Consider the following 25,809-nt stretch of genomic DNA (forward strand, 5'->3'; position numbering starts at 1 on the left):
TACTACCCAAATGAAGCCAATTAAAAAACTGTCGTTCACAGTACTAATTTTTAAGTCACTATACAATATTATTGTTATAAATATCTAGTATAGGTTATACTATCAGTATTTTTGTTTCAAACTAATTTCTCGTATATTATTTAATTAATCGTTAAAATTAATTAATCAGTATCGATTGATTATATCGAGGGTTATGATTAAGTAATATCGTTTGCCAATTTCGATATAAAAACCGGGTCCGGGTCCGCTTATCGTACCCTAATTTCATTTTTTAGTTTATATACTTTTGAATTTTCATTAACTCTTTTTCATATTTTATCACCCTGGGCCATAACCATTTAAACCCATATGAAAATCTAATCCTGGTCACTGATAGAGTGTGAGGAGTGAAAATGGGATCGGACGACAGCGACAAAGTATAAAGGCGCGGTGTAGCCCTTCACCCATATTCTTATTCTACATAGTAGTCTGTAGCTCTGAGTCAAGCCAGCGTTTATATTGTATATTAACATAGCTAACGCGTTCTGTATAACGATTGCTTTTAGCTGTTTATTGGTATCTTTTAATACTAGACCACATTACAGCAAAATGTTTAATTAATGTGTTTTTCAATCGTATGATTTTTATAAAGAAGGTACTTGTAAGAGTACAATAATCATGTAATAAAAAAAGTCTATGTTTAATAATATTAATTCTTCAGTTCACGCGACCAATGTCTTGACAACCACCAGTCGAAAACAGTCAATTAAACCCACGTCTAAAACTGCTAACACATTTGAAATATTTCTGATTCGCTGTGGAAAGTCTTCTTCTGTCAAGAAATTTTGAACCAAAAGTGAAGACTGTAACTATTTTCAACAATATTATGAGAGATGTTCTTGTTTATGACAATTCTCTGTTCCTTTTTTCTCTATGGACATTGGAATTGGTCTCCTGGACTTTTGAACTAGACCTAGAATCACTAGCCTGGATACTGTTGTATTGTACCTGTTTAAACATGGAAACACTGGACTGGACCGAAAAGAAAACTACTAACTAACTAGAAGGCAAGTCACGGAAAACGGAACTTGAAGGTTGGGAACTGCTGAGAGTGACAAGTAAAATTTAATTTTGTGATTGTTTTGTAGGTAAGGTGATTTATTTCAACTTTTATAATTATTTTAAGTAATTTAATAGTACAAAGAATAGTATAATAAATAAGTGCCAAACAAATTCGTGCTACAATTATTAGAAGTCGATATAGCGTATTGGCTAGGTTAGGTTCAGTTCATAGTTTACTAATTTTTAAGTCACTATACAATATTATTGATATAAATATCTAGTATAGGTTATACTATCAGTATTTTTGTTTCAAACTAATTCTTATTTTTATGTAGTCAAATAACCTGCATTTTTTATTAATACCATATTATGAAATAGTTTTCTGTTCAGAGTTTGTATTTCAAATTAAGGATAGGATACTTGATTCAGTTAGAAATATTTGTCCATTGTATCGCCTACAGGTATCAATCTTCCATATCTATATTTCTCATCTGTCAACATGTCTTTATAATTCGGTTACTAATTGAAATGTTTGCTTAATTTTGTGATAATCCCACACAAAACCCAGGCCTTACTTACTTTTGTGTAGCCTAATTTAAACTCAAAAATTTAAAACGAACCATGGGCTATTAAATCTGATTTTAGGCAAGTAGGGGTAAGAAGATTTAGTACATTTGCCATTGTTACATGTTGCAAGAATAGATAAGTAGGTACTATGTTTAGAGGATTGGAATCTATTCTCGTCATCAAGTGTCAAAAAGGAACACAAACATTATCAGTACAGTAATAATGGTCCCTTGAAATTTCTATTGTATATTGTATTTATATTACAAAAGAATAGTGAACATTGTTATTTTAAATTTTTTTCTGTTCTATAAATTATAACTTTCAATAATAATTGAAAATTATATCTGAGTTAAGGCCGGTGAATGCAGCAGCAGATGGGTGGATTAAAAATCACTTTTCAGCTTATAAAATGTGCCAGTGCTCACAGTAATCCATAGGTCTGCATGAATATGTTTTCGAATCACTACAGGGTAATTTTGAGAACGTCTGCAAGCAGACGTTTTGTTTTATGCGTGCACTAAATTCCGTTCCTCAATAGTTTTGTTTAATCAGGCTGTCGATTAAAAATATTTTAATTAAATGAATTTTACATAAATTTAATTTTATACTTGATAACTTTATTCTAGTGTAAGGGCCTTATTATTTTTTCATAATTTTATCCATTTTCAACCTTAATTGATTATATAGCAATTACAATAAAAAAACTTTTATAAAGGTAAGGATTTGTTATTAACTGACCTCTATTTCACTCTATTCATCATCAGTAATATTTGACACCATCACAGGATTACCGAGAACAAGCATTACATTCTGCCCGAAAACATCCGTCGGCATACTCTATTTAGCACAATATCTGTTATGGGTTGAAGCTGGAACATCCTCATGATCGTCATCATTCATAATATTCTCAGATACAGGGGGGAGACAGCGCTGGCGAGAGCGGCCCCTACACTGACGTAATATTTGTTAAGAATATCAGCCATGTTATTATCATTATTTCTAAATTATGTTGAACGTAATAAAATAATCAATAAGAAATTTGTCTTTACATTTATTTATACGCATAGTTTCCCGAATATTTTTTTACAGTTAATTATTATCTTTTGTTATTTTTTTAATTTATCATGGTAGAAAAATTTGTGTAGCAGACTTATTGTTTTGTTTAAAATTTTCGATAATTCCTGATTCAGATTTTTTAAACCATGTTAAAAGGTTGATATTTTAAATCGCTTACTAATTTTATCTTTTGTATAGATTAACCCATTGGCCTACAACTACGAGTTATCTCGTACTTGTGTAATACGTTAATAAAATCCAATATATATATTATTATTACAAACAAAAACATAAAAATTAATGTTTGTCTGTTAATCTACATTACTTTATCTATTAAAAAAAGGTTTTGTAAACGAAATAAATTATATACATTGATGAGAACAATAAAGTATAAACAATGCAACAGCCAAGATCAGCTGAGAGCAGAGGGCAGCTGTGTTGCCGTCTACGTCGCAATTCAGGAGATTTATTTGCTTTGTCACGCTAACAAGGTTATGTTATTGTTTACGTTCATTTTATTTTGAGTTTCAAAATGAGTCAAAAACGTATAGGAAGTGATTCTGAAATTAATAATGTTTTGTTTGAAAGTGAATATTAGAAGATAGTGAATTTGAGGAAAGTGAAGAATCTGTTGTTATTTCATGTTAAAAAAATATTTTATATAGCAAAATTAACATTTGAGCCCTATTTTTGTATAAAAGTACGATTAATTTATAAAATAAATTAGTTATTAAAGGGCATAATAATTTTCAATGTAGAAAAAAAATATTTGCTTTAAAAATTTATGTTTCAAAACTGTATAATTGTAAAATAATATAATTGTAAAATTGTTTATTAAAAATAAAAAAAGTTTTTTCTTAAATAATTTGTAAAGGTGTCTATATAAAAGTCAGTGTAAATCTGAACACTTTAGTAAAAGTTTTATGTAAATATGTCAATATTTACTATTTGTACGGTTATTTATCTAAAACACTACAATTTGTGTAATATTTGCTGGCCTAACAGGGCCCAGCACCGACAGATATGGGAGGTATGGCAATGGGTTAATAGAAATAAACCTGTGGTGAGGAATTAGATCAATTACTTTTCAAGATTAATTTTGTTTGTTTTAGTTGACATTTTGATAATATTTTTAAGTTGTTCAATAACAGTATTACAACATAATTGAGAATTTCTGTTGTTCAGCCCTTCAAACTAATCCTAACCAGAAATAAGACAGCCTGCAAATTCTATGACCAGAAAACTTATTGGTCAAGGAAGACACACCGCAATTTTTATCAGAATGGAGTTGAAACTGGCAACTGTAAAATAATGGTCAATCATTTCAGTTTTAATAATTGCCTACTTGATTAAATTGGTGTTAATCACATTCATAAAAATGTGATCAATGCAACTCTGAGAAAATCTGTGACTCTTGTCAGTATATTGACACATCGTTGACAGACTAATCATGATTACACCTAGGAACAGTTCATTCTGTTAGTAAAAAAAGTCACCGAATGTTAAGGGAAAAGATTTAAGTTAAAAATACACATGTGCCATTTACATGAAATAAAACCATTTGTTAAAACCAAGCTTATCCAAAAATATGTCGTGTGTTCACTCAGGTACAACGCTTATTGGAACGCTCATCTGCAGAGTGATAAGAATTAAGTAACTACCAATATTTCTTTAAATTTAGAATGACCTTAAGTTTAATTTTTGCTTTTAAATATATAGACCTGTAAGTTTTATTTGATTAATAATCTATAATATTTATTATTTAAAATAACAGAATAGTCTAGGTTACTGTATATTAAATTTGTGTACGTACTGTATACTGTCAGGCTAATTATTTGCATTGTTCCAGCAAAAATTATTTTGGTAGGAATTGATATGTAGGTTTTTTTTATTTCATAGGCGATTTAAACAACACAATGGCTGACACTGGAGGCTTGGGTATTGAGGGAGGCCGAATTGTCAAGATGGAAGTTGACTACAGCGCCACCTGTGATGAGAAAATTCCAGAGTGCAAGAAAATGGCACAGGAAGGAAAAATGCATGATGCATTAGATGCTCTCTTAGCTCTTGAGAAGCAAACACGAACAGTAAGTTAAATATTTCGACTAAGATTGTTTACTTAACTCTCACACACTCTATTTCTGACTAGATATCTGTATAGAGGTGGGGTGGGTTGACTGTTAATCTTACACTGACCATGGGGGTGTAATTAGATATAAGTAAAATTGTAATAAATAATTTTTATAAAAATAGTTAAATTTAAAAAGTCTGAAAGTTTTGAGCTAAAATCATCACAAGTCGATTTAGGCCATGTCAAGGTTTTAAATTGTAATTTAAACATTTCATTGATATTTTATAATTTTCTATAAAATTTGTTTATAAGTGTAACAATTATTGATTTTATTGAATTATGGTCTAGCACGTAACGTACTTCTGTTGAGAACATAACAGTGTAAGCTAAAGACTTAACTTTGTGTTGTGAATTAGAGAAAAATTAAGCTTGTAAATTAAGATAGATTCCTAGCATGGTTTCTTATAAGTTCAGGCCTATTATCTGCATGGAAGGATCCATTATTGTTTTATCAGACTTAACACTTTGTACCCTGGGCCCTTAATACATGTTACGGCGTGGCTCCCTGGGGGTTTTATGATGCTTTTAAAAATTCTGTGTTATTACAGTAATTATGTTGTGAACTCATACTATATTATCTTTTTAAAGATAGAGATACATATTTTTTTTTATGTATACAAATATAAAGTTTATTTTCAAAATAAAATTATTACATACTATTGAATGTTATGTAAAAAATACAAAAAAAGTTTTTGCTACATAATTTGTTAGTTCGCCTTAGTGTGGTAATTTTTAAAGCACAATGGTCTGAATCAAATACAGGATCTCGCACATTTTCGTTTAGATCGTTCATAAAATCAATATTTGGTCCCAGGTGTGTATCAAAATCATCGTCACTTTCCGACTCAGAGTCAAACAAAAGATCGCGAATTGCATCACTTTTGATTTCATCACCCATATTATTTAAACTCGAAAATAATAAGTAAAGAATATAAAAGAAAATCAACGGAAAGTCGAGAAGAAAGAACAAAGCGAGTGTAAATACAAACAAAACACATGGATAACCTCACATTGCCTTTACTTCATTCAGTAACAAACTAAAGTTCTGATTATTTACAAACAGTTAAATTCACATTTATAATACATTATAATAACATTTGCTTCAGTATTTGTCGGCAAGATTTGTAGGAAACTTAGTAAGACATCACTAAGACTCACAACGTGAAACACTACAAAGCAAACTGACAGTAACGACGATCAGCCGCGGTGCCTACGATCAGCTGTCTAGACTCGCTTGTAGTACGACGATAAATATACGTATTTCATTACTAAAACGTGACCCAGGGATCTCAAAACCAACAAATACGAACTTAGACAACCAATGAACATAATCAAAATGTTTGAATCCAAAAATAAGATGACTGAGCTAAATAATGCAATTAAATAGCACGACCCGAGCTATACTCGGGCGCCGGTAACAGGCGCTGACGACGCGGCCCGACCTATACTCGGGTTCAGGGTACAAAGTGTTAATGGTCGAGAGATCCTAAATAAATCATATGATCTAAAAAAATAAACACGTAAGGAGCTCAATCAATAGGCTTTAATCATATATTCGTTTCTTAGTTGATTTTGAATTCATAATGAAATACATAGACATCTGACATCGTGACATGACTTAGGCAATCTGTGCATGGAAGGCCTGGAGTGCATGAAGAGAGAGAGGGTTGCTATGGCGACATCCTTCCTGTCTCCCTGAACCACGGTTTTCGGCTACAAGTCTTGCACGTATATTGTCCATTTGCAGGTGCACTAAACCGGTAGATGTCATAACACAAATATGCTTATATTTAGTAAAATGAGTTGTAATCGTTATTATTACAACCAGCATAATTCATACACAATATTAATCAGATATTTAAAAAACTTATTTTGATTATAAATTAAATTCAGCTGTTTCATGTTAAAATTGTTGATAAGCTTACAACTATTATAATACTATAATTATTTATGTATTGATTTCAATTAACCTGTTAAGGAGTACTGACGGCCATAACCGTGTCAACCAGTCTAGGGTCTATTAGAGTAAGAAAATCAATTAAAGCTAGTGTCCACAGTCCACATGAGCTTTTTTTTATACAGTTGTTACAGGTTTTCTGTCACCATGAGAAGCCACTCACTTCTCTGCCACAATTCGCCTGCCATATTGATCACTACTTTGAATTGTTTGTCGATTCAGCCTGAAATGGATGTGCAAGGAATTAAAAGATAAACTTATATTAATTATCTTTTTTTATTACCACATTGAAGTTCTTTTTAACCCTTTAACGAGTATAGGTGTTTGTTATAAAATAGTATTGACGTTCCAGAACGTCATATTAAAAATCATGTGAAAATAGTAAGGACGTTCTAGAACGTCAATGAATTATGACTTATATTATAAGTACTAGCTCTTATGTTTTTCCTCTATGGAAGAAATCCGCCCACTGTTCCTAACCTTAAATAACTGAGCAGAGTTTCCCGCGTAAATACTGTCAGCTGCTTTCAACTACAGAGCGGCTGTAAAGGTTTTTTCTGCACACGGATTCCCGCGATTTCTACTGTCAACAGTAATTGGCGCTAACAACTTCTACAGTCGCATTCTGTTGCTACGCTGTAAACATTCACTTTTTGCAGATTCTTCTACAATGATGAAATATTGTAGTTTATTGTTCTCAAGTCAGTTTCCTTTTGTGTTGTGAAATGGATCCAGAACGTAACTTACATAGTGACGACATAAGAAGGGGGCTGTACGAGTGGAGTGAAGGATTGTAATAAAAAAAAACAAGAAAAATGGGTTTTGTGACTTTAGACTAAACCTTATCCGACAAATATTGGAAACACATCACACTCCAAGAGAAGGAAGGCTGGTAGCCGCGGCGCCGAGGGTCGTGCCGCCGCCAGCCGCTACCAGAGACCAACATCCGCTCCGCCTGACCGGCAGACTCTTCTTTCGCCCACTGCCGACGCCAGAAGGTCAGACACGGAAGACACAAAAGAGATGCTACGTCTGTTCTCATTCCTCAAGCAGAAATGACATTAACTTATAATCTTTTACTTTTGATTATAAGTAGAGGAAGGATACGACGTTTGAATATAAAGAGTGTGGTTTGCCACTGTGTATACATCCATGTTTCGAGCACTTTCACACAAAAAAAAATTTTTAGCCTTTGTGTTTCCTCAACAAAAGTAAATGTTAGCTTTTTATAGTAATAATATCTGATTTTCATTAAAAAATAAAACAAAAATGATCTTACTATTTTGGGAGTGTATTATGTTTCACATCCTTACTCCTATGAACAAATGATGTAGTGACGTTCCAGAACGTCATTACTCCTTAAAGGGTTAAATAAGATATGGTCTAGCTAGCTGAAAACAATACGACATTGCTATTCGAAAGATAAGATATTTCCATGCTACATGTTGAAAATATATTATTTATTATTACACCCTTTCTTCCCTCCCTCAAATTTGATCTTCTATTGCTGAAGATTTTATTTCTAATTAGCAGTTTTAAAATATGTTACAGTATTTTTATCACAGATATTTTACATATTATAAAAATATGTTAATATATTTTTATATTTATATTTATCTGCACATTTTTTTCACTAGTTTTAAAAGCAATGTTTTTTTGTTCTTCCTACAGTACGTTATTAGTTATCAGTTATCAATATTATTAATAATTTAATCTCATTCAAACTGTATGTATAATATTCTTAATATACCATATTTGATGAAGTTTTTAATATTGAAATCCAATCAAACTAAATTATGTATTTCAAATGTTTTAATTTTATGTGTTTGTAAATATTTTTAGAATTTTAATATCTTATTATTAATTGGCAAGTCCTTTAACTTAGCCATGTTGCAAAGAAGAAAATCCTATACATGCAACAGGACAGGGTGTATGAAATAAATATGGCGTACCATTGCAACGAATGTGTTAGCTGGAACCACTCCACGGTTGGAGTGAACTTGTTGAAATTGTTCCATGACTGAAATGACTTAGCACACCTTTAGCTGGAAGGAACAAGACTGTGGGTGTTAGGTCCACTGGTATAGAAAATTGCATGGCTACTCCGGTGCCTGTATGACCTCAGGAATATTTCTAATGATTCCATCCGAGTGCAAACTGTTAATGTAACAGTGGTTTATTGTTACAGGGGGCTGACATGGTGTCTACCGGGCGTGTGCTCGTGGCTGTTGTACAGATCTGCTTTGAGGCCAAAAACTGGGCTGCGCTGAATGAGCACATAGCTCTTCTGGCCAAACGACGCTCTCAGCTCAAGCAGGCAGTGGTCAAGATGGTTCAGGAGTGCTGCACCTATGTCGATCTTGTCCCTAACAAGGAGACCAAACTGAAGCTCATTGACACACTGCGTTCAGTCACTGAAGGGAAGGTAATGCGCTTATCACTTGTTAATTTTGGATTAATTGATCAAATGTCCTGGATGGATTTGAAAATTATTATACTTTTGTTACTGTTTTATAAAGAGCATTGAAAGAATAGAAAACACAAATTATGTATAGTTAAATTTATTTAGGCTTTTACTTATAGGGTATAAATTTGATAGAAAAACCATTTTAAATCCTAGAATATAATGTCAATAATAATTTGTAGGAAAAATTTCTCAATTTATGTTTAAAATTTCATTATTTATTTCAGTATGGAACCCTTGTGTAAAATTATAATTTTACCCAAATAAAGGGTTTTTTTAGGTACAATGCTTTTTGTGCTCAGCTTATACTAACTTTTCATATCTATTTAGAAGTTCTCAAATAAAAAAAGTTAGAAAATTGTACACATTCATTTAGCTTTATTCAGTGTTTATGAGATTAATTTAGTGAAAAGAACTGGAAAATGTTGAATTTTTGGAGCTTCAAGGGGTTGTTTAACCCTTCCAACGCGGCTAACGCCTATAGACGCGGAACTGCCAATGCTTTAAACGCGGATAACGTCTACAAACGCAAAAGCTTTACTTTTGAAATGGCGAAGAATTAGTTGTTAAAACTTCCGTAAGAGAGCAGGTCGATGTTCCTTTCGACTGTTGGGATAAAATGCTTTGTCACCATTGGTGGATGTTGTAACGGTATCTACTCAGATTGAAAGCAATCGCCGCCATTTTTTGTATGGCCTGTGACGCGGCATACCCTACAGACGCGTTCGTTTCATTCAGCTGTTTAACTACTTGTGTGTTGGTCGTATGTTGGTTATATTGTTAAACAAAGTGTTTTGAATCAGTCCGTTGTTATTCTAATAGTGTTTTAGTTTGTTTTTACTAACATTTAGTATTATTTTTTGTTATAATGGCTAAATCAGATGATCCAAATGATTACTACGAACAACGTAGTTTGAGCGCATTTTTGGTATATTATGCGTAATATTTTTTATTCAATTATTTGTTTTGTATTTTATACCAGTTTCACCATACAAGTCCAATTTATTTATTCTAAATAAATAAGGTTTATAAGAACAATATTTGTTTCATTTTCCTTGTAGGCTATCGTATAAATAAGTTAGTGTTGAATTTCATATTATTACATTTCAAAATCTTATACTGAACTTATTTATTTTTATGTACTAATTATACAGAAACTTCAGTTACAATTTACTCATTATAAATAACCTGTATAAATGTAATGTAATCTGTCAAATAGTGTTCATATGTACATTATCCTGCAATGCAGTTTATTCTAAAATTTCAAAAGTTTTCGTGTGTATAACATTCTTAAAAATATGTAATATTACATGTTTATTATTTTTTCTTATAAAGGTTATACCAAGGAATATGAAACAAAAATTAGCATTGGGAAATTTAAAAAAATATATTTTTTTATGTCAGCGTTTGACAGTAATTTAAATTAGCGCTTTAAGGGTTAATGTAACTGTGTAAATATAGTAGATAACATGATTATAAGCAAATTTGTGTGCACCTGCGGAAGATTTTCTTATACTCAGTAAAGACATCTTTAAACTTTTGGGATACCTACAAATGCATTATTTGCATTATTAAATAATATTTCAGAAATATATATTGTTTCATTCATACTTGCTTTCTGATCCTTTCATGGATTGATACATTTTCTCCAGAAAGTTACTTGTGAATACTATAGTTGGTAGTTTTTGGTTATGTATTTTATGAAAAAAAAACTTTAAATGTCATTTTTACAAACAGCAGTACACAGTTGAAGAGCTTGAACAGTAAGTTTCCATAAAGTTTAGCTGTCTGTGATGAGTATTCTCATTTATTCAAACTATTTTATTTTTCTTGACAACTTACACATGATTAGATTTTAGTTTATACTTTATAGGCCTCTATGACTTTCTATATTCTGTATTGATTAAATGAAATGTACAGCTATACTTTATCTGTTTATCTAAAAATACTCTGTGCTTAACACATTCACTGCGGCAAAAAGCATAATTAGGGTTACCGGATGCTGAAAATTTTTTATATAGAAAAAACTTCCCTTGTACGGTGGAAAGGCAGGATTAAAGGTCTAAATGACGTTTCCAGCCGAGTTTCCTGGAACTGTGACGTCACAATTTTCGGCCCCTATTGGGGCCGGCCGCATATTGTGCTGGTCCCGTACTGTCGAAAGTTGTTACGAGCACTCTGCTGCTGATATAACTTACTTGTTTCATTGAAAGTCCATATAAACTGAATGGCCTTGCCCCAAATAATCCTTCAAAAGGTGTAGGACAACCTTCTAAGTATGCCCACAGTATGCCCTACACCACCTACGGTAGTATCTGATTTGCCCGTGTACATGAGGAATCTGAGAATAAATCCCTGATGCTCTGTCAAGTCTGACCAGAGGTACCTGGCACTGCAGGATCTATTTTTATAAAAGAAACACACAAATAATGTAGAGAAAGAATTACACAGTTGATATACACAGAAACAACACACTAAACACTCTAAGATTACAACGGGCTCCTATTGAAAAAGAACCGTAACGGGTAAAAGCGAACGAAACCGATCACAATAAAGCGTTGGTCATAACCTAAAATGCGGCAGAGATTGAACAGTCCACAATAAATGGCTGAATCACACTGAGGCTTTGTGTGTAGAGCAGCAAGGCGGCCCCATCTGGGGACGTCCGTACTACGCGCGCAGGTCCGCCGTCCCCATATGGGGCCGGCCGCAGTGAATGTGTTAAGGAAACATAAAGGTGGAAATTATAATAAGTACTTAGATTGGAGTTTTGTAGCATGAGATGTAACATTCTTGGTGTGTGTGTCTCAGATATATGTGGAGGTGGAAAGGGCACGCCTCACACACAAACTGGCTCAGATGAAGGAGGCGGAAGGCAAGGTGACGGATGCAGCCAACATCTTGCAGGAACTGCAGGTTGAGACTTATGGCTCCATGGAGAAACGTGAGAAGGTAGAACTAACTATATTCAAAAGTTTCTAAGATCGTAAGTTAGGAGATGCTTGTTTGTTATTTAAAAGTTTCCTGCTGATTACTTTTTTTTATTCAAGATAGTTAAAATACATTTTTTGCACTAAATTTAGTATTAGATATTTATGTGAATTTTAAGTTTAATGAAAGAATGTATCCAAAATGCGATTTCTTTCTATACTATAGTAGCTAAACGTAGTTTCATGAATATTTTCAACATAAATAGAATAGGGTGCAATGGATTATATCTGTGAGTAAGGCTTCATGTCTCAGGCAATGGAAAGGCCTGTATTGTATTTTTACATTCTCATGGCTGGACTAGTCTCCTAAACCTGGATAAGAAAGATATGACTGGTACTTGCAATACTGACATAATAAAGCCCTCTTCAGATACATGTAATGAAGATTGGTTTGAGCCAGAATGATGAATGCAGATGTGGAGAACCAGTGCAACACGTATTATGGAATGTGATATTCGTGCAACAAGGCACATGTGCTTAACAGGTGCTTAGAGGCTTATATGCTTAACCCAAAGAAGATCAGAGAATAAGAACCCACAGATCTCACACGTTTTGACAAGTGAAGCAAGCCTCAGCGTTGATAGGTAAACAGAAAGCAGAGGACCTTTGATTGGTCACAGACTCATCCCTCAGAAAAAGAAAGTGTAATATTTGTAAGAGCTAATAAATGAAAAAAGGATTAGTGTTTTGTTGTTCAGTACCAAGTTCTTTAAAATTGTTGGTTCTATAATTTTATGATCTTTAAGAAGCCTACAACTAGTTTAGAACATAAAGGTTATTAATGTTCACAGTTTAGAGAAACCCATAACAGTATTTATATAATAAACTAATGAAAAATATTAAATTGCATGTATCTCTAGGGGTGCATATTTTTCAGATATGTACCAAGTACCTACAGTCAACATTTAAACATATGCTCTCTTCAATGTCCACTTATAGTTGAATTCTTTTAATGAAATTGATAAAATAAATATTAGACTACACTGTAATATTATAAGATAACATCAACACTTTAACTCTCTCCCGGACAATTGCTACGAATTACTTTGGCGGGGATCTTGGTGCTAACGTCCAATCACCACAGTTCGCCATTAACTGCTTTATCGTTGCTCTGTTTTGTGTTGCCACCATACGACTTCTTTTGGAATTGCTAGTGGAAATATCTATTGACAGTACTGTTGCATGTTTTAATGCCTAGTATTGTTATCTAGGAATAAAATATGAAACATTTTATAAATTTCTTCATTAACACTGGTTTAGCCGTTTTTCATCAAAATTCCTTCCAACTTCTTTTTATATTGTATAGAACTACAAGTCGCATATGTAATTTCCTGCAGCTACTGTTTTACTGACATATTTTTATTGTTTTTACAGTTCTTAAATTGTACATGACATGCAGTCTTACTTTATTTTAACCCTTTGACGCGGTACTTATAGTATACATGCTAACCCATACGGCGGTACTTTTTGACCAAGGTAGATCAAACTCATTTTGAGTAGGCCTATGTAGTAAAAACTCATGTTCACTAACTTTGTCATGTTCAATATCCGTAAGTACAGGTACTTGATTACCTGTAGGCCTAGGTGAAAAGCAGCCAAGAATGTCATCTTACCACACAATTTGGTGTTCCTTGCAACTGAGCATAATCAATATCAACACTAACACTATCATCAGAGTCATAGCCCACCCAGCGGTCAATTTCACTATCCCGTGCTGTCATTTTTACAACTAATTACACTACTAAAATCACATATTACAATCACAAACACTTTTCTATCAAATAACTAAACCAGCCAACGTAAAACACAAGCAAAAAGTCCCGGTAAACGAGTCACGCTGCTTTGTGTACTCACGCCATTACAGCAGTCAGCTGACGACAACAGCCTGTTGAATATCGTAAATAATCAGACAAATAAAATAACGAGAAGAAAAAGAACAGCAACACATGTTCTTTGTTCTATCCACAACGTTCTCTCATTATTGCTTGATCGAAATAGTTTGGAATTTGACCGTAAGATGGAACCACATGATAGACTGATCGCTTGTGTCATATGGACATCAAACCACAGAGTGAGGTCGTGAGGCGCTGCGTCTATACAACGTCAAACCACGTCAAAGGGTTAACAATACAAACATTTCTTATACAAATGAGTTCATTTAGATTTAGTTTACCTTTTAGGCTTAATAATTTTCAAAATACTAACATATTATAGAGCATGTAATAAAATTTACAATGATATATAATATATAATAGTTTTGTTCCAAGAGTGTGTTCTCTCGCAATGGAGTGACCCAATCAATTCAGCCCGGTAGTGCATGAGGCATGTCACAGTAGTGGGTTAAAACTATTATTTTCCAAAATGTTTAAAGAATGTAGTAAACAGTTGTTATAGTTTGTTATACTTTTTGAACATTAGGCTAAAAAGATCATGAGTTGTTATTATATTGTAGTGTCATATATAGTGTCTGTATGTAAGTTATGGTTTATTCTGATGTTCCAAAGATTTTTTATATATTAGCTAATCATTATATATATGTTCGAAGCCAGGTAAGATGAAATTTGTTATCTGAGAATTCCCCTAAAAGAGGAAAAGCAGAATTGTTGTAATTTTTTACTTTTGCAGAATTTTTCTCATGATAGTCACTGGAATCTGTAACTTATTCACATATATTATGTATATTACTTACATCATCACAGAATAATAAAAGTACTCGGCCACAATAGGTCTCGAATTTATAACTAGTCAGACAATGTTTAAAAGTTAAAGGACTTCTAGTACAAGAATATAAAACTTCAAAGTCATGTCACCAGTTGGGTTTGTGCAAGGTAGAATGTGTTGTAAAAATCATGTTTCCTTATATGGAAAATGTATTTTAGTGTACACTACTGGAAGGAATCATGCTTCAACCAACCTATGCCACCAGACAACACTAATACAGTTTTTGACTTTTATGATATTTTGTATACTAAAATAAATTTTATTATAATAAATAGACTTTTTACAATTAAACAAACATTACTTAGGAAATATTCGAAGGATATGAAGTAATAAAAAGTTATTTAGCACATATGGGGATTACAATAATCAGATAAAGGATTTTAGGAAGTTGAAAACAATACAAAAAATGAGTTAAGCAATTGTTTACTAGTTTGGCATAAAAAAGATTTCACCTGCTGCAGTTTGTGATTTGTAGGACTGGGTGTAGTGGAAAATTAACACGATTTCTGTCCAATAATCAGTAAGCAGCAAATCTCCTTGATTGATTCTTGGATAAGAATCTTTGTTGATGATTCAGTGGATTTGGATTTTGACTTTTAACACAGCACTAATCTCAACAAACACTTTATCCAAAGCGAGTGTTTAACAACTATATCCTTGATACTTTTACTGTTATAAAACTTGCTAAACATTATTTTCTACATGTCAGTGGTAATAGATTAATTTAATTCTAGTGTCCATGTAAAAAATTGGAAACATTAAAATATATTGCATTCCATCTGAAAATATATGTAATTTATTAAGTTTTCCTCCACTGCTTTGGAAGGGTAAAGTATCATGTGTCAAAAGACAAAAATAAATATATTGATTGTATGATTTCTGTGGTTAAGGTGGAACTAATTTTGGAGCAAATGAGACTCTGCCTTGCCAAGAAGGACTATATCCGGACCCAGATCATTTCCAAGAAGATCAACACTAAATTCTTTGAGGATGAGTCTACGTCTGACCTTAAACTGAAATATTACAAGTGAGTAGAAGTAGTTTTAACTTAATACTTGTACATCTAACATGGGAATTTTAAGACTACAATAGTGCACAATATTATTTCCTACAATATTAATATATTACTCTTTATAAAGTGCGTGTGGTTTTTAGGATATACAGATAGTAACCTGTTTATACAAGGAATGTGTTATTCATTTGTATAAAACATTAAATGCAACAACATTTAAATATAAATACAGTTTTGAACACAACAAATTAGTGATGAGTCGTATCCGAATCTTGAATATGTCGAATCTTCAACAAAGATTCGGAATCGAGAATTGATTGTTGGGATTCGACAGTCGAATCTGTGGAGATCCGCTGCGTTATTAATTATAGGCTGATTGACAGTACCCAAATTACTGATCTTTAAAATGTGTTTTTTTATTACTTTGAATTTTCTAAATTATATTTGTATGTTTATTCATTGAAGACAGCTTATCGGCATTACGGAAATCACTCATTGCAAAAACGTAATTTGTTATACATTGTGTATGAAAAATCCCATATATGGTTAACCTAATTAACAAATTATCATAATTTTGTAAATCTTTTTTTGGCTTATATTATGTAAGTGCATTGCACAAGTCTGCTGCGTCTATTTTTGGATGTCCGTTGATCAGTAGTATGCAAATGATCAATAGCTAAAACGCATTTTTGTTGTATTTTGTTTATGAAAAACTGTATACAGACAAACAAATCAACAAATTATCGTACTTTTGTAAATAATTTTCTTTTACAGTTTCTATTTTGTATAATGCCACACATCTGCTGTGTGGATGCTAGGAGCTAATTTTTTCACTTTTTTGTTGTATAAATATTTCCTTTAAAAAATATTTTTATATTTCAATATTTTTTTATCATGGCTATGGTTTGAAATTTTTCAAATATTTAAAATTTAAAATAGGTTAATTTATGTGATAGAAATGTAAACCCATATCTTTTCACATTATATAAAATGAATGTAGATGGTAGGGGATATAATTTTGTTTTTAAAGTATGACTAATTCTCAGAACATCTGCAATTCTCTTTACAATAGAGTAGTATTCTTGGATTACTATTTATACTATCAGACAATCTCTAAAGTTCTTAGGATTACAATAATAGGGTTGGTGATGATTTTGTTTAAATCATACTTAGGTTTAAAAATTAATATTAGGATTCCAAATTTGACATTTGGGAATCGATTTTTTAAGATTTGAAATCTGTTCAAGATTAAAAAATTCTGGATTTGCAAATCACAATTTAAAATAACACTAATATATGAGTGTTAGTTTAGAATCATTATACAGTAAAAGAGGTTATTTTAAACATTTAAATTTGTTTACTATTTAAGCTAGTTACATTAAATATTTATTTATCTTTTTTGGAGCAAGCAAGGCGTAACTGTAAATCGGAATTACTGTGTGTTACAAGTGACTCTGTAACTTATACAACATTAATTTAAATAGTGTAGTGATAGCAGGGTGATAACAAAATTGGTAGGACTAAAACAGGGGCTAATTAGTAATTAGCATACTAAATTAAAAGTGTAAAATGTGTACTAAAGTGTAAACTATATACATTACAGTATTGGCTTAGTAGAATGAAAATAATATTACTCTATGATTGATTGATTTCTTGGTTAAGTATTACCATTTAAGAAACAACCATATCTTTTCAGCTTAATGAGACTGTAATGTACATTTTTGTCTCCTGTAATGTCTAAAATATTGTTAAAAAAAATTTAATATAGTGTAAGTAAAATATTTAATGTAACATAATTGATGATGTGCATAAAGAACAATATGGAACAGGTTATTATAAATGGGAGGAACAACCCCTATGTCACTGGTCATGATACAAGTGCTTTTGAGAGGGGCTCATGTTTACAATAGACTGCCCCAGGGTCTACGTGAGGAGAGCAGGTTTTAGGATTTTAAAAGAAAGTTAAAATCATTTTATATAAATAATTGTTTTTTTATTGTTTTAATTGTAATGTTGAGACTATGTAAATAGTGTAAGCTGATAAACTTCCTATTATTTGATGTGTCCAACAGTGTTTTACTTATTAAGTTTAACTTATTTTATATAAATTATTATTTGAATAGATCTATTATGAATGATTTTACACAGAATGAATAAAGAGATTAGTAATGCATTTAAAGTCTCCTACTTCACTTGTAATATAAAACTGTGACATAACTTATAGCCAATTACTGCATTAGGATAATCACTAAATAGACTTGTTCAGTTTTCAACCATTTTACACAATTTATTTATTTCATTACAAAATAATATCAAGTAGCCTAAAGACATTAATTAATTTTGTGAAAAAGTGGTTAACCCAAATTAGTGGTTAATGTGCCTAATTTGTCCTTAAAGAATTGGAATATTAGTGTTAGTCCACAAACAAAAATTATTTGATAATATATGATGTTACCAGGTTGATGATAGAATTGGATCAGCATGAAGGATTGTACTTGTCGACATGCAAACACTACCGTGCAGTCCTGGCCACACCAAGTGTACAAGAGGATGCTGCGCAGCGTCATGTTGTAATGCAGAATGTGGTGTTGTATCTGGTGTTGGCCCCATATGACAATGAGCAGAGTGATCTTACACATCGTGTCCTCGAGGACAAGCTGATAGATGAGATTCCGTCCTACAAGTGAGTAGATCTGATTTACTGAAAATATTCTAATTTTGATTTATCCATCAAGGTGCTACAATTTGGTTTATAACTAGCTAGTAATTTTTTACTATTAAGGCTTTAATTTGGGTTTAGGCAAGGAAAGTGCTACCTGCCATAGGTGACTAAAGTTTTCGATCAGCTCAGTAGGGTCGATAAGATCCAGAGAACGATAATGATTAGCTATTTTTTAAGGGCATCACCTCATTTGCAGAACTTAGTAGGGTGAGAAAGAGGAACTGACCCCACTGCAGAAAGACGTAGTTAGGCTAGTCGAGAGCACACCATCTTTGACTTGATTTATCCCCCCTCAGATTAAGACTCAACCAAATCAGCTGTTACAAATCATGTTCATAAAACTAGGTATGGTAAGGCTGAAAATTGTGATTATCACACAGAAATATAGCAAGTTAAGCTGTTATTAATTAATTATGACATAATATGGGATTCATGTGACTGATTATGTAAATTTAAAGTATTATATTATCTAAAATAACAAGTTTGATAGAATTTAAACTATGGATCACAGTACATAGGTTACTAGATATTAAATCGAAATCAAGTAATCAATTACTAGCTTTAGTGTGCAGAAGTAATAATTAAAAAAAAACTAAGTGAGAGTGTAACTAGTATTAATAAGTAATCCAGGTAGGTAAACCACAAAAGTGAGGAAGGAAAAATAAAAAGGTTTATTTAGTTGCAAAAGCAAATAAATAAAGTTCATAGAAAATAGAGCTGTACTTCAGTAAGCTTTAACGAAAACAATGTTTGCTGCTCACAGTTTGTACAAGTGTATCTTTAAAGTGGTCGTGCTCACTTATGCCTTGACGGATTTCGTTGAAACAAGTACCGTTAGAGCTGTAATAAAATTGTCCAAATAGATGGTGTCTAGTACATTTCATATAACTATACTAATTTTTTCCTATTTGACTTTTAAAGCATTTAATCTTGGTTTACTATTATTGGTAGCAGACGGTCTCCAAAAAGTTCAATTTTCAATCGAGTTAAACAGTTTTTTTAAAGCAAAACACAAAAATAACATACTCTCAAACTTGTTGGACTATCATATTTTTAATTATGGATAATAGCTTTTAAAGAATTCTGGGAAAGTTTCCCCCCTCCGACCACTAGTCTAAACTGGTGTGTACAGTATATTCTCAAATCTTACATTGGTAACCCCTCCCCCCTTTTTATCATCCTATACACCTATGACCTTTTTCAGGAGTGTGTATTATATTATGCTGTTATAAAGGATATATTTATGCTGTATGTGCTATTCAATATGAATTGCATGCAAGGCTGCGGGTAAGATCTATTAATAATACAAACCTACTTTGCTCTATGTGTTTTCTTGTTTAGGGAACTGTTGCGCCTGTTCATCAATCCTGAACTGATCAAGTGGTCGGGACTGTGTGAGGTGTATGAGCGAGAGCTCAAGCAGGGTTCGGCCACTGCCAAGCCCACAGATGTCTTCACCAACTCTGAGGATGGGCAGAAGCGCTGGAAAGATTTGCGTAGTCGTGTTGTTGAACATGTAAGGTCATGTTTTCAGTCATAAAGTTTACATAATTACATGTCAGCAATATATTCGAGATATATGTTATTAGGCACACAGAAGTTATGTGTTAGAAAAATACAAAACTTCCCATGCTAACCCAAATCATGCATACATACCTAGTACTTATAATATTAGTTTACATCTTAGTTTTGGCTAATAATAGCATGTTAACCCTTTTAAGATCAGGCACTGCCATACATGTGCCATGACTTATATTTGACACGATCATACACTGGTATTTGTTTTTAACACAATTTCCTAATAAAGAAACTGGTAACTGGAAAACTTGAGTGAGTCCAAATTAAAAACTGTATGGACAAAATTAATATTACGTATGTTTCTGAGCCAGAAAATATGTTGAAACGTGTTCAGGTTAGCTATTTTTGAAATGGCATACAATTGGTATAGTTATTGTAAACATCTCTTCAAATCTTTAGTGCATGCACAAGGCACAGTAAAAAAATACAATTATAGTAAACCCTTAAAATATTTGTTATCATTTTACATATTCTAAATAAAACAAAATGTTTGTTTCAACTTTTGTATTATTTATAAAAAGGAAACACCAAATTTATGGTGTCAAGAATAATTTTATTTTATAAATAACTTTATATTGGCTTGAAATCAAACAAAATACTGAATTGAGGCTTGACTCAAGTTACAGTTTTGTTGTAAATGCATGAAAAAGTGGTATGATGAGCCCGGCCATTCTCGTAATTAGACTGGCTTTAAACATATTAGCATTTACATATTTAACTTGGCTTTACAATAAAATTTTTCAAAATTACCTTGGCCTTAAGCCTCCGACTGATGACCGACGGCACAGATGTACATCAATACTGCTTGTTAACTGATAAAAGACAGCACAGCCGTCGGTCAACTTTCTACTACTATTACGAGAACACTGTTTAAGTTATAAAGGCATAACTTGCACAAGTTGAATCCCCTACTCATAAATACCAATTCATTTTATATAGTTTATATTCGTATTACATTTATATTATATTACTTGTTGTCAGCTAATATCAATCCAAATGCTGCATTGCATACAGCTGACGGACAATGCAGCGGGTGACGCACTGCCCGGCCTTGACATTCTTTGTTGCTACTAGTGCTAGGTTATTTATTATGAAGGCTAGTTGTTTATAATTGATTGTTATGTTGTGAAATGGGTCATCCTCGTTGTTCAAATCATATACGTGCTATTGGATGATGAAAATATTAGTTCTGAAGATTAAAGTGACATATCGGCAAATAAAGTGCATGATGATATTTCTTTGTCAGATTTCTTGTCAGGTAGTCTGAATGATTATAAACCAGTGGGATGTGAGTTGGGTTGTGAAAATTGATAGTGACAGTGTAAATAATTCATCATTATATGATATTCCTCTTGCCCAAAGAATTCATCAAACACCAATATGGATATGCGTACTGCCAAAAAAATTAGTACATACTTTATATTTTTATCAAAAAACTTTTTTGTATTGTAAATAAGTGTATATATGTTATAATCTTTTTGTTCACTACAAACTGTGTATATTTGTTATATTTACATTGTTTGACTATCTCATGTGGAAGTTACATAGAGTGAAACTTAGAAAACAAAAGAAATTGTGTACATTTAATTTGTGTACAAATAAATACTACTCTTGTAGGTGAATATTTTTATTATTGTACATTTCTCTCTGGTTTCTAACAAAAAATTTATATATAACACTTAACCCTTAGCATTTATCGCCTATTACAAAATATATCTGAAAAATATGCTGCGCAAAGACAAAAACCAGTATATCATTCCCGGAGTTTCTTATTATCAGTCGGAGAGTTAAAAGGGTTAAACTGAGCAGTGTCTGTTAATCCAGCTTGTTGATAATCAGCAATCATTTTATTCATTGATATTTGATATTTTTCAGAATATTCGTGTAATGTCCAAGTACTATACTAGAATCACTCTGAAACGAATGTCTGAACTGCTCGACCTGCCTAGTGAGGTGAGATATTATTTGTTCTTCTTTTGAAACGTTATCACTGAAAAGAAATCTAAAATTGAAGTAGGTCTTTTACAGTGCATGGTAAATTTCTCTTGACACAGACAAATAGTTTTAAAAAATTTAATGAACTATTAAATTTAAGAAGAATGAATGTTTTAATTCATAAGAAGTAATGATTTATTAATGATAAGGGGGTGTTAATATGAAGGGTAGCATTATATAATTTGTAAGAATTTATATGACAACTGATTAGTACCCTACAACTTAATGCTGGAAGGCATTACTCCCTTTATGCGCTGTAGCTTCTAGCAATTGAGATTTAGCCTGAAATGAGCTATATCCAGGTGTTCTTCTGGACTGAAAGCTCAAATGGGGAGATAAACAGCCACTTTTGTGTTTTGGTTTTGTACACAAAAATAACATACTTTTCTACAAAGAATGTTTAAATAATTTAACTTTGAATACAAAATTGTCTATAATTCAAACACTTTTTTACAAGTACTATTGACAAGTGAAGCATTTTCATTATTCATTATCGTTTTTTAACTTTTTCTAAAACAATTTTCATAGTACCACCTGCATATGTTATACACTTGTCAATGTTATTATCACTATCTCTGTCATATGAATTATATTCATAATCACTGTACAACTTCTTATTAAATCCTCTGTTTGAAGTTTATTATTGACAATGGATAATTTGAAAGAATAACAGATTTTTGGAGTTGTTAACTTTGATTCTGGCAAGTTCATTGTCATTCATTGATAGGTTTTATCTTTTGTATGTGTGCTTAACCTTGTTCCTTAAGAATATGTTATATTCTAATATTAAAATAATAGTGTTCAAATTTATAACATAATAATGGCACATATTTGTAAACTAGTTATCCTAATTTATTACATTCAAACCACATAAGTTTTCATGTTAAATCATTACACACAATGTAAATAATCAGTACAGTAAAAAAATTCAAAATAATTGATAAGTGAAGCATAAAAGAGAATAATCAAGGAACCAAACCCCCCAAAAAATTGGTTAGTTTTCACGTTTAAAAATTCAAAGGTGTTATTTGTCTTCAGACATTTACAGAATGTAATTTACATCATTAACAATGCTTAATACAGTATGAACTATTTCTTTATTCTTGTATATAATATCTCCACATACCTACAGTACTAATAAAATAAACACATACAATATTTAACCCTTTTCACCCGGGTGTACAATATGTTGTGTTACTCACCGAACATGTAGGTAAAATTTTTACTCGTTCCTCAAGATCATAAAAGATCCAAGTTCCACTGTATTACGTGATCATATTGTTAATAACATTTAAATCATTTTTATGAATAGAATTTAAATATAGAGTAACTTTGTAGTAGTCTGAGTCCACTCAATATAATTTGTATAACAAAAATTTGGGCTGGCTATGAATTTTTAGATGCTATGTGTGATTGTAAGCTAAAAGAAGAATAATGTTATCCCAATTTCCATTTTGTTTAGCAGCTATAAACCTTTTTTTTTTGTTTTTTATTAAAACAATTTTATTTTTGTTGTCATCTTAACTATTGGTACAAAACATGGTAAACAGGTCCATGTCAGAATGTATTATATATAAAAGATATTTTAAAATCAGTTTCACTATTTTAAAAATGGCGGCCATTTAATTTTTGTTTTATGAAATATCTAGTAAACCACTGTTTTTATCTTTATCTAAATTTTATGACACAGAACAGATTTTAAATAACTTTTATTTTCCATGGATACTTACTTCTTTTTTAGAAATCAGTTAACCCTCCGGCTGGCGCGCATTTGAGCCTTGACTGGCACCCTGTTTTGAAGCTTCGTGCAGAGTTTTAAATTTTTTATCCTGTACAATTAATTATTGGAGAAAACTAAAGTGTTATACATCAAATTACTCTGCAGAATATGTTGTACAATATAAACATAATTATAATTTGACTTACCTGAATAATGGTGGTTGTTTAATGGTCAGAACTCAAAATTTTGTTTTTCAAAAAACACTTTTATATTATGCCATTAAAAAAAAACTCAAAATTAATTTTATTTAAAAATCTAAAATATGCATAATGTTCACTTACTTATGCACAAAAAGAAAATACATAGTTATAAACACTTTTATTTACAAATAAAATTACAATTGAAAAAAACAAGACTATATACAAGCACTGTTGCCGAGTCGCGTCACGCGGAAGTAGTCGGGAGCTTTTAGCGGCCAGTAAAAGAACAAATATTCATATATATATAAAAGTGAATAAATTATTAGTAGGCTTGGGATCTTGTGATTAAAGTGATATAACTTTTATGCGATTCGAGCGGTAATTATCGGAACTATGACGTAATTAGTAGACGATGTTTAATGAGTCGTATATTACGACTCTGCCAGTTCACGGCGGGAAAAATGAGTCGTAATTTACGACGTTGCCAGCCGGAGGTTTAAGAAATAACTATTTTATAGAAAGTTTACACATGCAAACTATGAGGGCCATGTAGAAAATAGAGTAAATTTTGCTCTGTAGCCGCCATCGGCAGATCTATACCAGCCATTTTTATGTTCAATGGATATTTCATAAAACAAAAATTAAAATGGCCGCCATTTTGAAAACATTAAAACTGATTTAAAAATTTTTTTATATAATACCTTCTGACATGGACCCGTTTAGTAATAATCGTAAAAATAACAATAATAAAATTGTCTTAATTTAAAACAACCATAATGGTATATAGCTGCGTAACAAAGTGGAAATTGAGAAAAAATTATTCTTCATTTTTAGCTTACAATCACACATAGAATCTGAAAATACATAGTCAGCCCAACATTTTTTATACACCCTGTATCATATTTTTAATTGGGCTCTTGTTGGTGTTGTTTGCCTCTAGCAACACAACACCAACATTTTAGAGCAGCAACAAATTTTAACATTGGATTATTCATCTTCTAATAGAAAATTACATATTTAAAGCTTTTATATTTAAAAAACTCAAGAAATGAAATAAGATACAGTATAACATATATCTTTTCCTGATATTAATTTGAATATGTAAATTTATTTTGCAATTGTTTTTGTTTAATTTTTTAAGTCAATGAGAATGAATAGAACAATTTAAACTCTATGTACTCTCCACTGGAACTTTCCATGATGTGTGTTTCCGGACTGCCTCTGCACTACAGAATGATTCTGTGAGAAGTTATTTGTGGATTAATTAGTTGTGTTACTGAAACGAGGGGAGGTTTTCAAATTAGAACAATACCCTTTGAAATTAACTGATCTTAAAGTTATAGCTGATGTGAAGGACTAATAGAATCAATAATTTTTCAGGAGACGGAGGAATTCCTGAGTAACATGGTAGTGGGAAAAACAGTTCAGGCCAAGATTGATCGACCCGCAGGAATTGTCAGTTTCCGCACTATCAAAGACCCCAGTGATGTTCTCAATGATTGGGCGTCAAACCTGGACTCACTCATGAGACTTGTAAACCATACAACCCATCTCATTAACAAGGAGCAGATGGTGCACAGGCATCTCATTTCGTGAATGTGAACCTACTTCAGCTTTGAGCAAATGTATTCATTATATTTATATTTCAAACTCAA

General features: G+C 31.8%; 1 protein-coding gene across 1 annotated transcript; it reads left to right on the forward strand.

The window, feature by feature from the left end:
- The first annotated feature begins 971 nt into the window (after positions 1 to 971).
- LOC124354440 (26S proteasome non-ATPase regulatory subunit 12) lies at positions 972 to 25,809 on the forward strand. Its single transcript, XM_046804886.1, has 9 exons — positions 972 to 1,127; positions 4,564 to 4,751; positions 8,941 to 9,177; positions 12,028 to 12,168; positions 15,818 to 15,954; positions 18,398 to 18,622; positions 20,003 to 20,177; positions 22,115 to 22,192; positions 25,535 to 25,809. Exons 2-9 carry the CDS (start codon positions 4,581 to 4,583, stop codon positions 25,748 to 25,750), a joined length of 1,380 nt encoding a protein of 459 aa, XP_046660842.1. The 5' UTR covers positions 972 to 1,127; positions 4,564 to 4,580; the 3' UTR covers positions 25,751 to 25,809.

This window comes from Homalodisca vitripennis, chromosome 2, assembly GCF_021130785.1.
Source record: "Homalodisca vitripennis isolate AUS2020 chromosome 2, UT_GWSS_2.1, whole genome shotgun sequence".
Classification (NCBI taxonomy): Eukaryota; Metazoa; Arthropoda; class Insecta; order Hemiptera; family Cicadellidae; genus Homalodisca; species Homalodisca vitripennis.

Bases quoted from the DNA above. Each gene is read 5' to 3' on its own strand.
- LOC124354440 (XM_046804886.1), top strand. From the start codon at position 4,581: ATGGCTGACACTGGAGGCTTGGGTATTGAGGGAGGCCGAATTGTCAAG. The intron at 18,623-20,002 runs GTGAGTAGATCT...TTTCTTGTTTAG, and splicing joins GATGAGATTCCGTCCTACAA to GGAACTGTTGCGCCTGTTCA. The intron at 20,178-22,114 runs GTAAGGTCATGT...GATATTTTTCAG, and splicing joins GTAGTCGTGTTGTTGAACAT to AATATTCGTGTAATGTCCAA.